This window comes from Periplaneta americana, chromosome 15, assembly GCF_040183065.1.
Source record: "Periplaneta americana isolate PAMFEO1 chromosome 15, P.americana_PAMFEO1_priV1, whole genome shotgun sequence".
Lineage (NCBI taxonomy): Eukaryota > Metazoa > Arthropoda > Insecta > Blattodea > Blattidae > Periplaneta > Periplaneta americana.
Genome location: NC_091131.1, coordinates 43,213,478 through 43,231,952, shown reverse-complemented (window position 1 = coordinate 43,231,952; position 18,475 = coordinate 43,213,478). Strand labels below are relative to the sequence as shown.

The window sequence follows — 18,475 nt, the reverse complement described above, 5'->3', positions numbered from 1 at the left end:
ACTCGTATAGTATACCAGTTACCAGTTTCTTTGACCAAATTGAAAGAATTACCACCATGGGACGACTTACAGATAAAGATGCAGTTCAGATTGCCATATTGAAATTGCGAGGCACAGCGAGAACATATTATGACACCACACCTGAATTACAAGCAGTAGATATTTCTTTTAAAGACTTCAAGGAAAATTTTATTGCTAGATTTAAAGATAAGAGATCGATGCAATATCACTACTTAAAATTACAAAATGCCATGCAAGAAAAGCACGAATCACCAGAAGAATTTTGCGACAGAGTGCGAAGACTAAGCTTAAAGACAATAGTGCATGATCAGGATGCCAATACTAGAGAGATTTTGAAGCAGGAAGCAGATAGGCGATTAGTTGCCGCATTCATACATGGTTTACGTGGAACTGTTGGCCGAGAAGTTAGATTTCAGGCACCCACTACAATTGATAATGCGCTACGAATAGCGAATCAAGTGTATCAAACGGAAAAGGATGAAGGTGCATCCGTTTTGAAGGAGCAAAAAGATAAGAAATTGTTTATGGTTCAAGCCCAAGCAGGGAACAGACAACAAAATTCGGGTAATTATCAAGCATGGAGCAACAACCGCAGATATGAGCCGAATTTCAACAGGGGATTCGCTCGCGGTCGAGATGTACGACCCGGGGGAAATTATACTAGGGGACAGTATAACGGGTCAAGGGGGCGAGGGTTAGCTCCGGGACGTGGAAATTCAAATAGTAACCGATCGAGCATCCAATGTTACAACTGTGGGATTATGGGTCACTATCAACGGGACTGTAGGAAGGGATCAGAGGGGCATCCGCGACAGTACCCAAACGGGATAGGTCCTACGAAGAAAACCCCGTCGTAGGAGCCGAATTACAGTCACACTCAGTTCTGGTAGCGCCGTCTGCTTTAAACGAGGTAGTTAGCGAGCCTCGGGTAGACTTAGAAATAGAGGGGAAAATTTGGGAATTCGTTGTGGATACCGGCGCCACAGTATCATTAATTAAACCCACAGTAAGCTCAGCGCTAATTACAGAATCTGATGTAGTGATCAGGGGTGCAAACGGGCAAAAGGTAAAAACATTTGGAACCCAGACGGTCAAATTCCTTATGGGAAGTGAGCAATTTGAATTTAAATTTGTGATAAGCGACATACGAATCAGCGCCGCAGGCATCATAGGGATGGATTTTTTGCGCTATGTTGGTGCGCGTATAGACGTCCAGTCGAACTCCTTGGTAATAGGCAGGCAAACTGTGACATTGATCAACACTGATCTACAATCGTGCAATGTCGCATCAGTGTCTGGAAAATCGGGTTCTGTGTCTGCAATGGCCTCGCAGTCATCGACTCACGATCAGCTTGACTGGAGCGGACCTATCTTGCTAGCCGAGTCCGTTGTCTTACCACCACATACAGTAAAAATAGTCCGAGGTAAGGTTATGGGACGCCATAATCTTAGTTGTAACCCAAAGACCTCTCAAGTGCTATTGGTAGAACCAACCAGTGATCAGGATGGGCTACCTGGAATTCATGTAGCACGCAGCATTAGTCAACTTGGTAATTTTAGGACAATTGTCAATGATGCTCGGGGACATAGTTCCCTTGTGGATGATCACGGATCGGGATACGTTCGAAAAGTCTCCATGAATGGCCAGAAAAAATTGTGATCGTAATAAAAGTAATAATTGTGTTCCTCATTGTAATGCAAGTGGCCAAGAAAATTTCCCTACCAACATAAAAGGTCTTTCCCAAAGCAAAAACCCCTCACCGGATAAATTAGTCGGTTCGGACGAACAATCCCTTATGATACTGTCTGTGAATGGTGCGGCAGAGTCGGCGTTTGCAACTGGAAAGTTGGACGACCGACCGGTGCTGAATAAGGAGACTATAATTCCCGTGAATAGTCAAGGTCAAGTTAGGCAGATAAATAATTGTGAACACCAGTTGTGTGAAAGTTCAACATTTGATGATAATGGTGAGGTTTTATTTTGCTCACGATCGTCAGAACAGGGGGTGAATGTAGGGTTGAATAGAGAACTAAAATTAGAGGAAAAATTAGTTATGGAAAACGCACCACATGAAGCTGTTAATGTATTAAAGTGTGAGAAAATTTTAGGTTACGTACCTATTCAAATTGTTAATTTTTCGCCCGAACCTGTGAGTTTAGTCAAACACCGTGTTATAGGAGAAGCTAGTGTAGCAAACCTAGGTGTTGATCAAGAATCAGAAATCGCTAATGAGATGAATAACAGTAATAGGACCGTGAATATGATTGACCGGGAAACAAAGCGAACATGGAACACAAATCGACGTAGGGCTAAAGACAATTATGTACCAGAATTATGGGAATTTGAGAAATTTTTAGATGAAAAATTAGGGCACTTACAGGGCAAAGATAGGAGACTTATGATAGCCGTCTTACGAAAGTATAAGCATTTGTTTTACGTCGAAGGAAGTCCAGAAATAGGCTGTGCTAGTGAAGTGAAGCATTCCATAAATACCGGAGATGCTTTACCAATGAAGAAGAATCCTTATAGAATTCCCCACGCGTTAAAATCGGTGGTGGAAGAACAAATTAATGACATGTTAGATAAGAAAATTATTGAACCCAGTACTTCACCATGGGCAAGTCCTATTGTACTTGTACCCAAGAAATCTCAAGATGGAACTGTAAAGCACAGATTGTGTATTGATTATCGGGGATTAAATGCCGTTACAAAGTCAGATGCTTATCCCCTCCCTAACATTGTAGAGACGTTAGATTCTCTAGGGAAATGTAAAGTATTTTCTGTATTGGATCTGGCTTCTGGTTACTTGCAAATACCAATTGATGAAAAAGACAAAGAGAAAACTGCTTTTACGTGTCACATGGGACACTATCAGTATAATAGAATGCCTTTCGGCTTGCAGAATGCTCCCAGCACGTTTATGAGATGTATTGATTTCCTATTAATGGGCCTGAAAGGGACCATTTGTTTGGCTTATCTTGATGATATCTTGATAATGAGTGAAGATATCGCCACTCATGTGAAGAATTTAGAAAAGGTGTTTGTAAAATTGCAAGAAATTAATTTCAAAATTCAGCCATCTAAGTGTACTTTTGCAACGGATCAGGTTGAGTACCTAGGTCATATTGTATCGCGAGAAGGTGTGAAGCCCGATCCACAGAAAATCAAAGCCATTCGGGACTATCCGCAACCAAGATCAGTTAGAGATATTCGTTCTTTTGTAGGCTTAGCATCCTATTATCGACGACACATCCCTAATTTTGCCGCTATTGCTAAACCTTTAACAATGTTAACTAGGAAAGATGTTGAATTTAAATGGGGGACTAGTCAGGAAGAAGCCTTCCGAGAACTAAAGGCAAAATTAAGTACAGAACCATTGTTGAGTTATCCTGATTTTTCATTACCGTTCATTGTAACTACAGACGCATCACAGGAAGCCGTAGGCGCTGTCCTATCACAGAAAATAAATGGAGAAGAGAAACCAGTTGCTTATTGCAGCAGACAGTTGAATGCCGCTGAAAGAAATTATAGCTGCACTGAAAGGGAACTTCTTGCAGTCATTTTTGCTACGAAGCAATTCAGATGTTATCTGTACGGGAGAAAATTTACTCTCCACACAGATCACGCAGCCCTCAGATGGTTACTTAACTTAAAAGATCCGAGTTCGAGGCTCACTAGATGGAGTCTACGACTAGCGGAGTTTGATTATGAAGTGATTCACAAACCAGGCAAAAAGTTACCTCATGCAGACGCCTTAAGCCGACATGTTGGTATTGTGACCTCAGACTCAGAATTTAATTTAACCGAAGAATTGATTTTGTCAGAACAGTTAGCCGATGATCAGCTGATTAGGTTAATTGAATTTGATGACTTCCATAAAGATAATAATGGGTTATTGTGTAGGCATTCCCCTGCACACGGGATACAAGTTGTCATTCCGCGTTCGCTAATAGCAACAGTGATAAAGCATTATCACGATAATACTTTTATGGCTCATCAAGGTACCAAGAGGACTATTGCAGCCATAAAACTTAAGTATTGGTGGCCGACCATGAGTAGTGACATTCAAGAGTATATAGGCTCATGTGATAAGTGTGCTAAACGGAAAATTGGAAAATCTCAAAGAGCACCATTAGGAGATGCGGTAGCAGCCGACGATTTCATGGATACTGTATCGCTGGACATTGTCGGACCTTTACCTACTACAGAATCTGGGAATAAATACTTATTAACTTTTGTTGATCATTTCACCAGATTTTGTGAGGCTATCCCTATTCCGGACCAAAGTGCAGAGACAGTCGCAAAAGAATTTGTGACCAAAATTATAGCACAATGGGGGACACCCAATCGCTTGTTGACTGATCAGGGAACCCAATTCACTTCAAAATTATTTTCTGAAACGTGTAGATTATTGATGATTAAGAAAATTCAGACTACCTCGTACCATCCACAAAGTAATGGAGTATGCGAGAGGATGCATAAATTATTAGTTGATATGTTATCACATTATGTTCATAAAGATGGGAAGAATTGGGATAAATTTGTACCCTATGCTATTATGGCGTATAGAGCCACACCACATACAGTAACTACGTTTAGCCCATATTATTTAGTTTTTGGCCGACATATGAAGTTACCCATTGAAGATCGCTTCATTCAAGTAAAACGAAATTTGGGAAGAAAACAAAATTCTTATGATTCCTATGAGGCACATGTGAAACTATTAGCAGATAGAATTCGAGTTGCATCTCAAGTAGTGCGACAACAATCCAAAAGGGGTCATGAACAGTCCAAAGCTCACTATGACAAGCGAGCAAGGGAGCGCGAATTTAATGCAGGAGACATAGTATATCTCTATGACCCCGTAGCTTCCAGAAGTAAAGCTAAGAAATTCGCATATCATTGGACTGGACCATTTGAGATAATTGAGAAATTATCTAACCTGGTTTACACCGTCAAAATTAGTGAAGAGAAATGCATAAACGTTCACATAAATAGACTTAAGGAATGCAATAGCAGACATATGTCAAGTAATGATGCTACGGTAATAATAAGCCCGCCTAGCATAACGAGTGAAGAAAGAAATGAGGAAACCCCAGAACAAAATATGGAGCCCGCTAATGATGAATTATCAGAGACAGCCAAGAAGAAGCAAAAGGCAGTAAATAAACGTTGTGACGATAGTGATAAAGATTGGGAGCCGGGGACCTCTGTTAGACGTCAAAATAAGGATAAAGAAACTATTACTAGCCCATATAAATTACGCGATCGAGGAAATCAGCCTAGAAAGTATACTTTTGATTCAGATGAGGAAATTGATGATGTACAAGATGATAATGGTGAAACCAATGTAGCAAATAGTGAATTAAATAATGAACCGAGTCACGATCAGGTAGATATTACCGAGGAAGTTAATATAGTGCCGTTTAATAATGCAGCATTGCAATATCCCTTACGTAATAGGTTACGACGCATATGTGAGGATGTAACGGAGTAGAGCACATTTTGGAGTTGTGTATGACGTAACATTCCATGCATGATGTAGTTGGGACTATCGTGCTGGCCGGTAGAGTTCGCCTGAATAATACTCAGCCGCAGCATCGAGCCAAATTATTTTTGAAATTTAATTTTAAATTTTATATGTCCATTTCTACGATTGATATTAACCTATCGAAATTTGTTACTTTTGCTCTAACTCCATGTAATAAGAATGTTATAGGAAACGCGCTTAGGCCCCTATAACCGTAAAGAGTTCTGAATACTCGGTTAGGATTTAAATAAATATAGTATATCTATATTTTAGGTATAAGTAAGTACAGTAGCTTGTATTTTGTTTTTACAGTGCTTGCCGTTTGTTTTACAAGGACACTTACGAAGGACTCAAGACAACCAGACGCAGACTTGGCCTTAGACAAGGGGGCAGTGTTTTTGAAAGATCGAGACGTCCTTCTGACAGGCGACAAGTGGACCATAGTCGTAAACATTAACTTAGAGGTATACCGTAATCTAATTGTACGAATCCGGGAAATATTAGAAGAAGCTAGACAAGAGATTCCTAGAATAATGTTCGGACGATTGACTGTGCTATGGACCGAACTAGACAGAGTTGGGGACATAGTAGATAACCTAGCAGATGAACTACTAGATATAACAAAACTTTTACCAGAACCAGATACAAGTTTTCAATTACAGGTATCCTCAGTACAAGATCAAAATCGGACACGACGAGGACTTATAGATGTGGTAGGCTATACATTAAAGTATCTATTCGGAACTATGGATTCTCGGGACTTACATAATATTAACCATGTAATAGATTAGTTGCAGGGATTTCAACAAAAGATATTACACGTAGAAGAACACCAATTAACTTGGATTAAAACGTTAGACCAAGAAACCCATTTGAATGCTCAAAACACTATCAAATTAGCAGAAGTATTAAGAGACTCTATTTCAAACTTTTCAATAGGATTAAGTAGAGTACAGACAGATGTACGCGACGTCCAACAATTAATTAAGAAACAGACTACTTATAGTGCTATGATTCGAGAAGTAGAAATGGCAGTATTTGAAATAAAAACTTGCCTTGCACAGACATTAACCGCGTTGGATATGACATCTTTAGGCAAATTATCCACGTCATTAATCCGACCCCATAACTTATCAGATATTTTACAACAAGTTTCATTAAAATTGACCTCAGGGACATCTATGATAACTACGACTACCGTTGAGGATATGTATATTTACTACGATTTAGCCACAGTACATGCAGCAGCCACATCAGATAGTATTAGACTATTCATTGATATTCCATTAAAAGCAGCAGATCGTCATTTTGAATTATATCGATTACATCCCTTGCCTTTCTTCCATAAAACTCTCCAAAAACATATGGTTATTGACATACAAGAAACATATCTGGCTGTATCAGAGGACCGACAATTTTTCACAACCTTTTCTGATGTTATGCTAAGTAAGTGTGTAAAGAGTTATTTCACCATCTGCCCTTCCGATTATACATTGTATAGGCAAAACCAGCCCAGCTGTGCTATAGCCTTGTTTCTTGGTAAGGCAGAAGCCATAAGAGAACATTGTAGCAGGTTGATTTTGAATCACCCATTTCCAGCTGTGTGGATACGTTCACCAGATCACCGGTTCTGGGTCTATAGTCTGTATCAACCCACAGAGGTAACACTACGTTGTTATACCCCTGGCTTTGAGTATACAGCTTCCGAAAACAAAGTCATGAACTTAAAGTTGGAGAACACCGGTATAATTAGTAACAGCTCTACCTGCTACATCCATTCTGAATCATTTAAATTATTTCCACATTCTTCAGGAAGAAGCGAATTTAACCTACGCACTAATTTGCATATAGTATTGCCGGACATCAAAGACTTGCTAAATAGTGACGAAGAAAATGTACTAATTAATAAATTACCACAAGCTATGTCAGATGAGGCAATAATGACATTGAATACAGTGATAGCAAAAAGTGAAGCTGTTCAATCGAGACAAAATTTCGACGTATCAGGTCTTACTTCAGAATTAAAAAGTAAGCCTAATAGCTCCGAAAAAGCAACAGTAAATGTGTTTTTAATTACTATAGTGGCTTTAATGACATTGACGTTATTGGTTGTAATATTTAAACGGAAGTTATTGAGTTGCTTCCAGCACGCACGCCAGCGTTACTCAGTTCTCACAGATCCAAGGCCGACACCACGTGCTCGACGTCAGGCGCAACGGAACGAGGTAGCAATGAACCGAAGAGGAAGTAACAACATCGGATCCGGACCCGAAGGAGCAACAGGCCGCTTCGAACCGGGGATCCGCCCAATTGTTTGTACGCCACTAACGTCCGTCAACAAGTACAAGATAAAGAAGTCAGATATGTAAAGCAAGTTGCCTGAAGACATTTTGTATAAGTATAATTAGTTTATTTCACAGAGGAAGTGGTGATATGACGACTACTAAAGACATTTTAATAATTAACAGTCTGACCACATCCTGTTGAAACTTGGGAACCTAATGATAATTCCCAGGCTTTTGATGTTTACTAAGATTATCATTTGAGTTTTGTATGTTTTATTGTAACCATTTTCTTAAAATGTTTGTTTGAGTATACCCAAACATTTTGAAAGGTGAGAGTAATGTGATGCTCGAACCCAGGTATACCTGCAATTACCCAGGTACACCTGTAATTAAGCTTACCTGTATTAGTATTGATCACCTGGCCTTAAGCGTGGGCCTCTGGCCTTGCAGTTCGTTTAAGGATTATCCTTGATGTTAACCCACCTTGAACCTGACACTTAAAATTTGTAACATTAGAAAGTAAGAGAAGATTGCAGTATTGTATAGTTAACTTGTATTCTTTTTATTTGCAATTTATTTAGTTTATTGGCATTACGTGACTTTTGTACTTTGATATTACAAAGGAAGAAGCGCACCTATATCCTGTTTGTCATAAGAAATTACTGTATTTTTGCTCTTTTATGTAAAGTCACTATACCACAACTCATCCTGTTTACAGGATATCTTGTCATGACCTTATAAGGGATCGATGATATTTCAACGGTGAACAACCAATTGTAAAGCTATCTTCTTTCTGAAGTTCCAACCCCAAGCTAGAATCTTAACCAATCAGACGTTGTTATTTCGGGCGTATCCCTTTTTATAATTACTATAAAACCCCATGAATCTGGCTCATCACTCTCAATCGGCGGTACTTGGAAGAGACTACATTACGCTACTCCAGAGCCAGGAGGAGGGTGCAGACTATAGCTCAGGAGGTTCTCCAACGCCACGAATATTCTAAGTCCGAATATTCCCTTCACCACTTAGACGAATTCAGAGCTTGGCTACAAGAACGGGAGATGGCAATTCTACAACTTATATGTAAGTGGAAATTGTCCGTACTTGCTTAGCCAGATTCAGACTTTCTTTAAGGAAGGAACTTACGAAAGAAGTTAGCAACTTTTTCACTATACTAATGTAGAATTCTTTCAAATTATGTTTTATTATATTATATTCAGCATTATGTTTATTTTATTGTGTTTACTTATTATTGCAAGCGTGAAGCTGCAATTTGTGTGTTGAATAACCAACTCCTTTAAAATCTGTTCTTTTCCCGCTCCTTGGGATCCTCAGCAGTGATTATAGGATTGATAATTCGTTCACCTGGACTACCTTATCATCCCCTACTTATCCGATTCCCGGGGGCACGACAGAAACAATAAGATTAAACAAATGCTAGGGACGCGATAAAATTGTGCGATAAGCAGCCATGATTGGTCTTTCGTACCGTTTTATTGGTCAAAAGTAGTATGACGTAGTAAAAGTGTAATAGTCAAAATATTTAAATTGTTTTACGTATATTAATATTATTAATTTAAAATTTAAGTTGCGTTTTCTTTGTCAGTTGCAGAACCAACTTGCACGGATGGGCGTGAGCGGAAACGCTATGAGAAAAGCGTTACAACAACTATCGCAGAGGACAGAAGTTCGTGTTAAGAAATGGACAGAAGCTGAAACAAATATGTACACTCAACGGTATGTTCGACAATACTGGCTACATGCCTCCTTCATTACGATTTACCCTTAGTTTTGGCTATTTCCGTTACTTTCAGACAATACAACACATTCCCCGATATTGAGGAACTGACAGTTTTACTGTGAGGTCGGGATGGGTTTATGTTCTGGTTGCCAGATGGCCAAGGATTTGTGTCTGTTACCATGGCAGCCACATAGCAGGGCCGTAACCACGGTGGTTCCGAGCAACCCCTATGCTGTGCTGGAGCAATCCCTATTTTATAAGGCTGTCTGCTGGTTACGATTCTGCCACATAGCGTTGTTTTGCCTCTGCATGTAGGTGCATGTGTTCATTTGTCCTGAGTGCATGAAACTGTTATTCCCTTCTCATTTCTAATCATCATCATCGGCATTACGGCCCTTATAGTTTAGCCTTAGCCTCCCTCAGAACATCCGACCAATCATTCCTGTCTAATACTCGTGTTCTCCATCTTCTAATTCCAGCTTTTGTTAGATCAGCCTAATCATCATCCAGCCATCTCAATTTAGGTCGTCCGACTTTCCTTCTTCCTACTGGCAGTTCATCTATACTGTTTTCGCTATAAGAAAAATCCTAATGTAAACATAAGCACGTTGCTGTCATACCCGTGATTGACTCCCAGTCGAAACACTCACATGACGCAGGAAAATATAGTTCGTGTTTGGAAACCATAATCTTGTATTGTTTGGAAATAAAAAATTGAATTCTAATTGTTAAATACAATGAAACATATAACTTCACTCATATGTAAAACGCTATGTAAAAGAAAAGCTACTTTTATATTTTGTTATGTACCATGAACGCGGATGAATACCAACAGTAATACCGAGGTAGTACTGTTCTTATAACAAGCTGGCGTCACTTGAGCTCGTAGTTGTTCACGTAAGCATGTGGTACTGAAGCATGGCTTCTGCATCCTGGGTGTGTGTGGTTATTAAACATAAGAGTGGAAACCCTCTGAAAAGCAGAGAAAAACAAATAGTCTTAAATGTATATAATAAGTTAAGTGAGTTTTAATTACAGTAATTATAAAGTAAATGTTTCCTAAGCAAACGAAGCATAGTAGTGAGGTTAGGCCTCCTTGACGAGTAACGGGAAATGTTTAACATGAAACAGAATGTACAAAAGTAGGCGGGAACACGTACTGAGAATCTATGGCGCCAAACAGCGGCCAATGAAGCCTCACTTCAGTCACGTGCTATTGTTTACATTAGGATTTTTCTTACAGCGAAAAGATTATAGTAGAGCTTTGGGTGTGCGATTGTTCTCCATCCTGGTTACGTGTCCCAGCCACTCTAACCTTCTGAGTTTTATATCAAGAACAATATTAATATATATTATAATATATTCATATAACTCGGCATTTGTTCTGATTCGCCAAAACTCTTGCTCATAAGTAGGCCCAAAGATTTTTCGTAATACTTTCCTTTCCCAGTCATTTAAGATCTTTATTGCCCTTTCAGGTAGAGTCCAGGTTTCACTTCCATATACTACTATTGGTTTAATAATACTTTTATATATTATTATTTTGGCTTTTCTTGAGATACACCTGGACTTCATAGTTTTATTCAATGCCCAAAGACCTCGGTTCCCAGCTGCAATCTTCTCTTTTATATCAGTCATAACATCATTATTGTCTTTCACCGTGGAACCCAGATACTTAAAACAGGAAACTCTATCAAAATTAGTATTATTTAAATTAATCTTATTAGTATATGTATTTAGTTTTATCATTGCTAATTTCCAGACTAGCTTTGATTGCTTCAGTTTCTATTTGTTTGAGTATTTCATCCATTGTACTTACATTGCGTGATAAAATAACTTCTAATTTCTCAGTAGAGAAAGTATTGTTACGGTGGGGGGGGGGGAATTGATTTTGAGATTTTCACAAAAATACACGTTTTTCGTCCCTGGTGTAGAAAACTTGGTTTTGGGCTGTCCGTCCGTTTATGTACAGCCTTAAATAAAAAGAATGACCGCTGTCCTATAGCGTGAATTTGTCTAAGTTCACTTAGGGCAGCACCTGGTTCAGACGACTAGGGAAAGAGTTTATTTTGAACATAATTTACTCCTTGAATATACCTTCGTTATAGATTGTTCATAACACTTGACCTACAAACAGACATAAAAAACAATAAACAAACAAAACAAAGGAAGAAGAGAGCGGAAAGAAATTCCTTCACGTATACACCTAAGCTCTCACTGGATCAACGGAAGTCTTCCGAAGGAGACAGCGTATGGCAGGGATGTCAAGGTCAGAGCACGTGAAAGACTCTACGTGCTTCCGAGCGCGCACGGGTTCCGATGAATCTATTCTGCAGGCAGTAGCGGTGAAAAAGAAGGGGTGAGCAAAATGAACTCTATTGGCCTACCACTGCAAGACGAATTAAACTACTCTTCAGTAATAGATAATGTGTTACGCCCATACAAGGAAACAAGAAATAAAGGCATGTTTTGCAGCATGTACCTCTCTAATAAATGCAATTAATTATAAATAGTAGGATGTAACAAATAATAAACATAGCTTCTCTTTAACTTAAGCATTTTTACATAATGAGACATATAATTAGCCTAATTATTGTTGTGTAATTGTTACATAGTCCTGTACTACTTATATGAGCATTATGTCCACACCTGTGGAGTAACGGACAGCCCGTCTGGCCGCGAAACCAGGTGGCCCGGGTTCGATTCCCGGTCGGGGCAAGTTACCTGGTTGAGGTTTTTTTCCGGGGGTTTCCCTCAACCCAACATGAGCAAATGCTGGGTAACTTTCGGTGCTGGACCCCGGACTCATTTTCACCGGCGTTATCACCTTCATTTCATTCAGACGCTAAATAACCAAAGATGTTGATAAAGTGGCGTAAAATAACCTACTAAAAAATATGAGCGTTATCACACTTCTAGAAACAAATTTAAATTCCTGACTTCTCTTGTAATTCAGAAGTGCTTTTTTTTTATTTTTTTTTTCCGACCCCATCCTTATGTCCGGTGAAATGTTGTTTCCTGCAGCAAAATAATTTCTAATGGAAGACCTGAATTAGCTAACATTCCAAGTCCATTGAAGTAAATTTTTCAGTACCGCAAATAAATTGTATAGGCTTGCATTATGAGTATTGAAATAAATATTTGTATGATCCAAAAACACAGGCTTAGAGTCGGACTTAGGTTATTCTTTTTTACAGTGATAGCCTATGTATGTAAAACACAACTTGTTAGGTAAAAAGTCGAATTCGGTAAATTTTGGACTTGGGATGTTTGTCAATTCAGATATTAAAATTGTAACTGTGTTGGTATATTTTCTGGGTTAGATGAGTAAGGATCACAAAACAAATCGAACTTGGGCTGGAGTAGATCAATACCTTTTTTAATCGTCTATGGAACTCTTTCCAGAGATTTTTTAAAACATTGCACTATTTTACAATGTTGAACAGGAGTTCAATGACTGAAGGCGTTGGAATTATAAAAATTGTGCTGTGAGATCTGTGACACCCACAGTGAAATCTTCATCTGAAAGCTTTTAACAATATCTGTCGACACAAATTAATCGATTCTTTCCTTGCGATCTCAAATTCAAAACGTTCAGATGCTCGAATATATCCTTGAGAAAGCTAAGTTCCTCGATTCATGTAGAGTCAACTAGTTCTGGACTGTCTCTATTTTATATTATGAATTCTGATAAATATTCACGCAATTCAGAATACCTGGACAGAACTTTTTCTTGGCCTAACCAAAGAATATCGTAATGGTAAGAAACATTGTCAAACTGAGAATTTATGTACGAAAATAAGGACCATTTATAGACACAACTCGTAACTGACATGTAACGAGTCTACGCTATTAGCAGCACACACTTTTGTTTGTACTTTATTCTGTAAACATAAATACAGTGCTGTGAGGAAGAAGCTCTACAATACATCTTCACACATACATTTACTACTATTTAATATCAATGAAAACAAACTAATTTGAATATTATATCAATCTGTAGATGAACTAATAATTTCAGGCGTTCGACACTGCTTGTCTTTGTAACTAATTTCCACAAATCAACAAAGAGCATCACCTCATCTTTCACTTACATAAGAAGTCAAGAGTCTAGTGAGCCTGACACTTACTGAACGACTTCTTCGTCAATGTGTAATGTACAACCCTTTTGTTCACCAGTGACTTGTACCTGCGTGTCTTACGTGCTCTGATCAGCGCATACGAGCTGTGAGCACGTTTGCGCTCTCGTTGACATCACTGGACTATAGCGTATCGCACATAAGCACGGATTGATGAAGATTGATTATTGATTATTCTGTTTTTATAAACTTAAATGTCGTAAAATAAGATTAATTAAGAAACTTTTAAAACCCGCACCATGGTCCACTTTGTTGAGGAAAGGATTCGATGTTTTCTTGGAACAGGTAGCGCAAGTAGAATCCGTCATTTAATTCAGGTATTCATCGGTATTGTATATGGAAGGTACGTCAAAATGGCCTTGTGAAAAGGAGTTTTAAATGCCTGGATCTTCAAACCCAAACGTTTTAATAACTTCGTTACTTTTCTTTTCGTTCCTGACAGAAGAAAGTAGAGGTCAGATGTCCCGTTAGACGAGCAACAAAGAAGATTTAACCATATTAACGTTACCTCCGCTATATGAGTTGAACTGTGGAGTTAGGGTCGATTTTACCTGTCTTGACATTCCCTTTGTATTTGTATCTACAGTGAGGTTAGTTGGGGACGCAAGAGTTTTCTGGACGAAAACTCGAGTGTGCCCAACTAACCTCACTGCGTATCTAAACGTATTGATAAGCAATTGCATGACCAGAAAAAAAAAAAAGATGTCGCGATAATCAGTTTATCGCGTCAGGTATATACCAGGTATATACCGGTATGTGAAAACATCGAACATTAAAATTCCGTGTTCTGTAGTTCAGAATTATCTGATAAGCGATAAGTAGTATATTAATTTTATAAATTTACGTTACATCCATAATCTCCATAGTAGCTCAGTTGGTAGCGCAACTGGTTATGGACTGGACGGTCCGGAGTTCGATCCCGGATGGTGACGGGAATTACGCAATGCCCCCCGCCCCCCAAGTGCCTTCATGACATGAAAGGGGCTATCTTTATCTTTTATATGAGCCGGCAAGAAAATTATGAAACAAAAAATTAACTTTACCGATTCCAAATTGTTAGTGTGCAGAATTATGAAAAATATTGGTTTCCGTTACAAGAAATGCAGTGACGGTGGATGATTTTTAATGATAAAAACGACACGGTTGCATCCAGAATATTATTTGTGGAGAAATGCATTTCATTAGACGGGAGGTAACTTATCATTTCATTATCAGTAATTTATGAAGATGAAACGTGGATTAGTTGGAGCCATTCCAGGAAGTACATTTGGCAATATTTGACCTCAACAGGTGGATTTAAGCTACCGTTGGGAAGGGTACGCGGCTAGTTGTGTGTTATACAGATTCAGCGAAGCATGGATTTATTGAAGAGGTAAGGCTTGTATTTCAGGCGAAAAATTCCGGTGACTACCGCGAAGGAATGCCTCAGTGTTTACAGAATGCTTTATAAATCTTCTGAAAAATTTAGACGGATGTGTAATTGTGATGGCAATGTAAGTTACAATTCTACTCTACTTACGAATGGTTTTTAAAGAACCCGGAGGTTCACTGCCGCCCTCACAAAAGCTCGTCATCGATCCCTATTCTGGGCAAGATTAATGCAGTCCCTAGCATCTTATTCCACCTACCTCAAATTCATTTTAATATTGTCTTCGTACCTACGTCTTGGTCCCCCCAATAATCTTTCTCTTCCTCACATGGACCATTCTACTTTAGTGGGAAAAAATTCCTTCTTCGAACTCCAGGAAACTAAGCATTCTCATGGCTTACTAGAGTCGACGGCAATTCGGAAGACGGTAGTCTGCTAGCGTTTGCGTCGAGAGAGACAGATAGAGAGAGCAAGGCAGCGTACAACATTGCCACATCGTACTTCACGAGCACGTGCAATACAAATAGCACAGGAGAGAATTCAAATTATCAAAAGACAATGATCTTAGCCGTTGATTACTGTAAGCATGACAACGAACAAAAATACTTTCCTTCACTAACAACATTCTTTGCACGGTTCTCAATCCCACACCACATGCTTCTGCAGTCGTTTCTTGCACGTTGGCAACGTTGCAGTCAGCATCAAGATGGCCGGCAGCGTTCTGCTCGTCAACGTTTTTAAAATAATTATACACCTTAAACACTATTTTTCACGCCTGCCTGTGCAATATTTGTCTTTTTTACAGTCTCTTCTTCCTTTTATTTATCTTACACACACACACACACACACACACACACACACACACACACACACACACACAATAAATGTTAGTTTTACTTATTCGATGTATTGAAACACTCACACGTGAACAAACGAACTCGGAAAGTACTTGTTACAGTCTGATTCCGATTGTTTCTACTGTACAAGCTTGTGACGTCACATACCAGAAAAGCTACAGCGCATATAGCAGCCGAACGCCTTCCGAACTGCCGCCGAGTCTAGTAAAAACATTACTCACGACTAGGAAACGAATTTCTAGGTGCTAAGAAAAGAGAGATTTAGGACTTTATAAAATTCAATTTAGGACTTACAGGAGTTTACGTAAATGCTATAATTAATAAATTTAATTTTAGTAAACATTCCATTGTACGTGGAATTTGTGTATAACTGGTGCTCACAATAAGTGCTACCGAGCTGAAGACTCAAAATCTATCAGTGAAAGAGACTGATTGCTGATTGATCAGTTTCATTTCGCAAAATTGGGGCGCATTGACGCGAAAATTAATTTATAAGCTCTCGCTCCTTTTATGCTAGAATCAACTTTTTCAAACGAACTTCGATTCCAGGAAATTAGATACAATGTTCTTCCATACCCTTCTAAGACCAATATGGAAGGAACTTGTCAAATGAATGTTTGTTTGTAATAGATATACAATATATGTATTTTCAATAGCATTTTTGTAGTTTTTGAGCATTTTTGCAGTTTAGTACTACCGATATTTTTATTTTAAATATACGCAAAATATTAAAAAGGTGATTTTAGGCACAAACATAGTTTTTGGGCATTTATAGGATTTCCTGGTTCATTTAGGCGTTTTCAGTCCTATACAATTTTATTAGAGGGATCCTGTGTACATGAAACGTAGAGATATCTGAATAACATAGTCTAGGACGTAGAACGTAGATACGGAACTAGAAATCACTTCCCTACTCACGGCATGTATGTGTGTGCATGCGTGCCATATATATGGAAAATAATGTAACTGTAGACTTTAACAGCTTATCCCTTGGATAGAGTAAAACAAAATACCATATTAGTCTCAAATGAATATTTTTTTCCACAAAAATAATTTGCTCATAACTGTTACTCTTTTACGCGATAAGTACTATCCTAGATCATATATACCCAGATTGCTCGGCCTTATAGGCTTTGACGGTAACAACTTTTGTCAGGTTTACTATGCTGCCATCTAGTTGTTACATAAGGAGTCACGTCATAACTCCCATTTGAATTGCATTAGCGACTGTATTGCCATCTCGTGTTCGTTTACGGCGGACGGGTGGCGATCCTGGCGGTCGTGCTCTTCAAAATGCTACCGATTTTAACACAGGGATGAGCAATCTGTTACATATGTGATCTGGGGGTACTGTCCGTACGGTTCTCATTTTTAGTCGTACAGTTAGAGAAACTGAGAAAGAATTATTTATACTTTTAAATAAAATGGTAGATTTTCTTGTAAATTAAATAGAATAATTAACACACAACGTTATTTGCTGCCACTAGAAAGTTGGCCAACCCAACTGCTATGAATAAGAGACAAAATACTTCTTTTGAGACCTGAGTCCATGAGTTTCCGTGGATGAGCTTGTGATCCGCTGTTGCCATACTGTGCAAACTTTCAGTCTAATTGCCTGTTTAACCATGCATTTAATTATAAAACTCTAGGTTCTTTTTTGGGATACTCTCTCACTTCACCATAATTTCCATTCGTATTGATTTTGGTGTCAGCAATGAATAAAATATTTTCTCCATTCTCTAGCTTTTCAGTGTTGGTGTTATCTGGCCCATTCTGCCGCCTTCTTTCGTTGTTTTTTGGTAAGCATTGATTTCTTTATCGTCATTTTTTTTTTACATGTTTCATGCAACGTTTCGTGTGCCTCACTGTATCAGCATGCATTTTCTTTTTCCTAAGGGTGAGTGGTTTGATTGTTCATCATTAACCTAAGCGTCATCTGAACACACTGAAACTGTAGGTCACTTTGCTTTTAACATATTGCTCTCATAGAGCCGGTGGGGGAAATGTACAGTGTATTATAACTAGACTTCATGGAATTGCCACGAGAATCGTAAGGTTTACTACGCACGCGGTATAGACTGTATGAGAAGGGGGCGTGCAAAGGATGAAGTATGCCTCTGATGTAAGCACTGAGCAGTATACTGCGGTTACAATAAAACCTGTATCCTGCATTCAAGAAATATAATGAATGATTTTTGAAATAGGAAATGTCTAAACATTAAATACACAATTATTTTATAGTGAGATATATTAACTCTTAAAATTTAATGTAATATACTCACATCATCCTTGAATATGTGCATTGCAGTGAAGAGTTACGTACATTTTGAGCGACTGCAAAGTGAACCTCCTACGATGGTCACTTAAACAGTTTTTATATCGGGAAAATGTACATTCGACATCACACGATATATTAGGTGCATATTTGAAGAACGGAAAGTCACTACTTTTTAGTACGTCAACTTCTGACGTCTTATCGTGACCTGATAGTACATAATTTATAATACGAAATTGTGAATAGGCAGAATTTTT

At 38.5% G+C, this 18,475-nt stretch overlaps 1 protein-coding gene across 4 annotated transcripts in view; it reads left to right on the top strand.

Annotated features, from left to right (window-relative positions):
- LOC138714823 (uncharacterized) overlaps positions 1–18,475 on the top strand; it is a 181,498-nt gene that overhangs the window by 44,914 nt on the left and 118,109 nt on the right. For 2 of the 4 annotated variants that reach the window (XM_069846990.1, XM_069846988.1), the window contains exon 2: positions 9,444–9,574. In XM_069846990.1, the coding sequence (XP_069703091.1) occupies positions 9,444–9,574 (131 nt within the window). Of the gene's footprint in view, positions 1–9,441; positions 9,575–17,686; positions 17,743–18,475 lie in introns of those variants that run through there. The other 2 variants (XM_069846991.1, XM_069846989.1) reach the window with 2 other exon arrangements.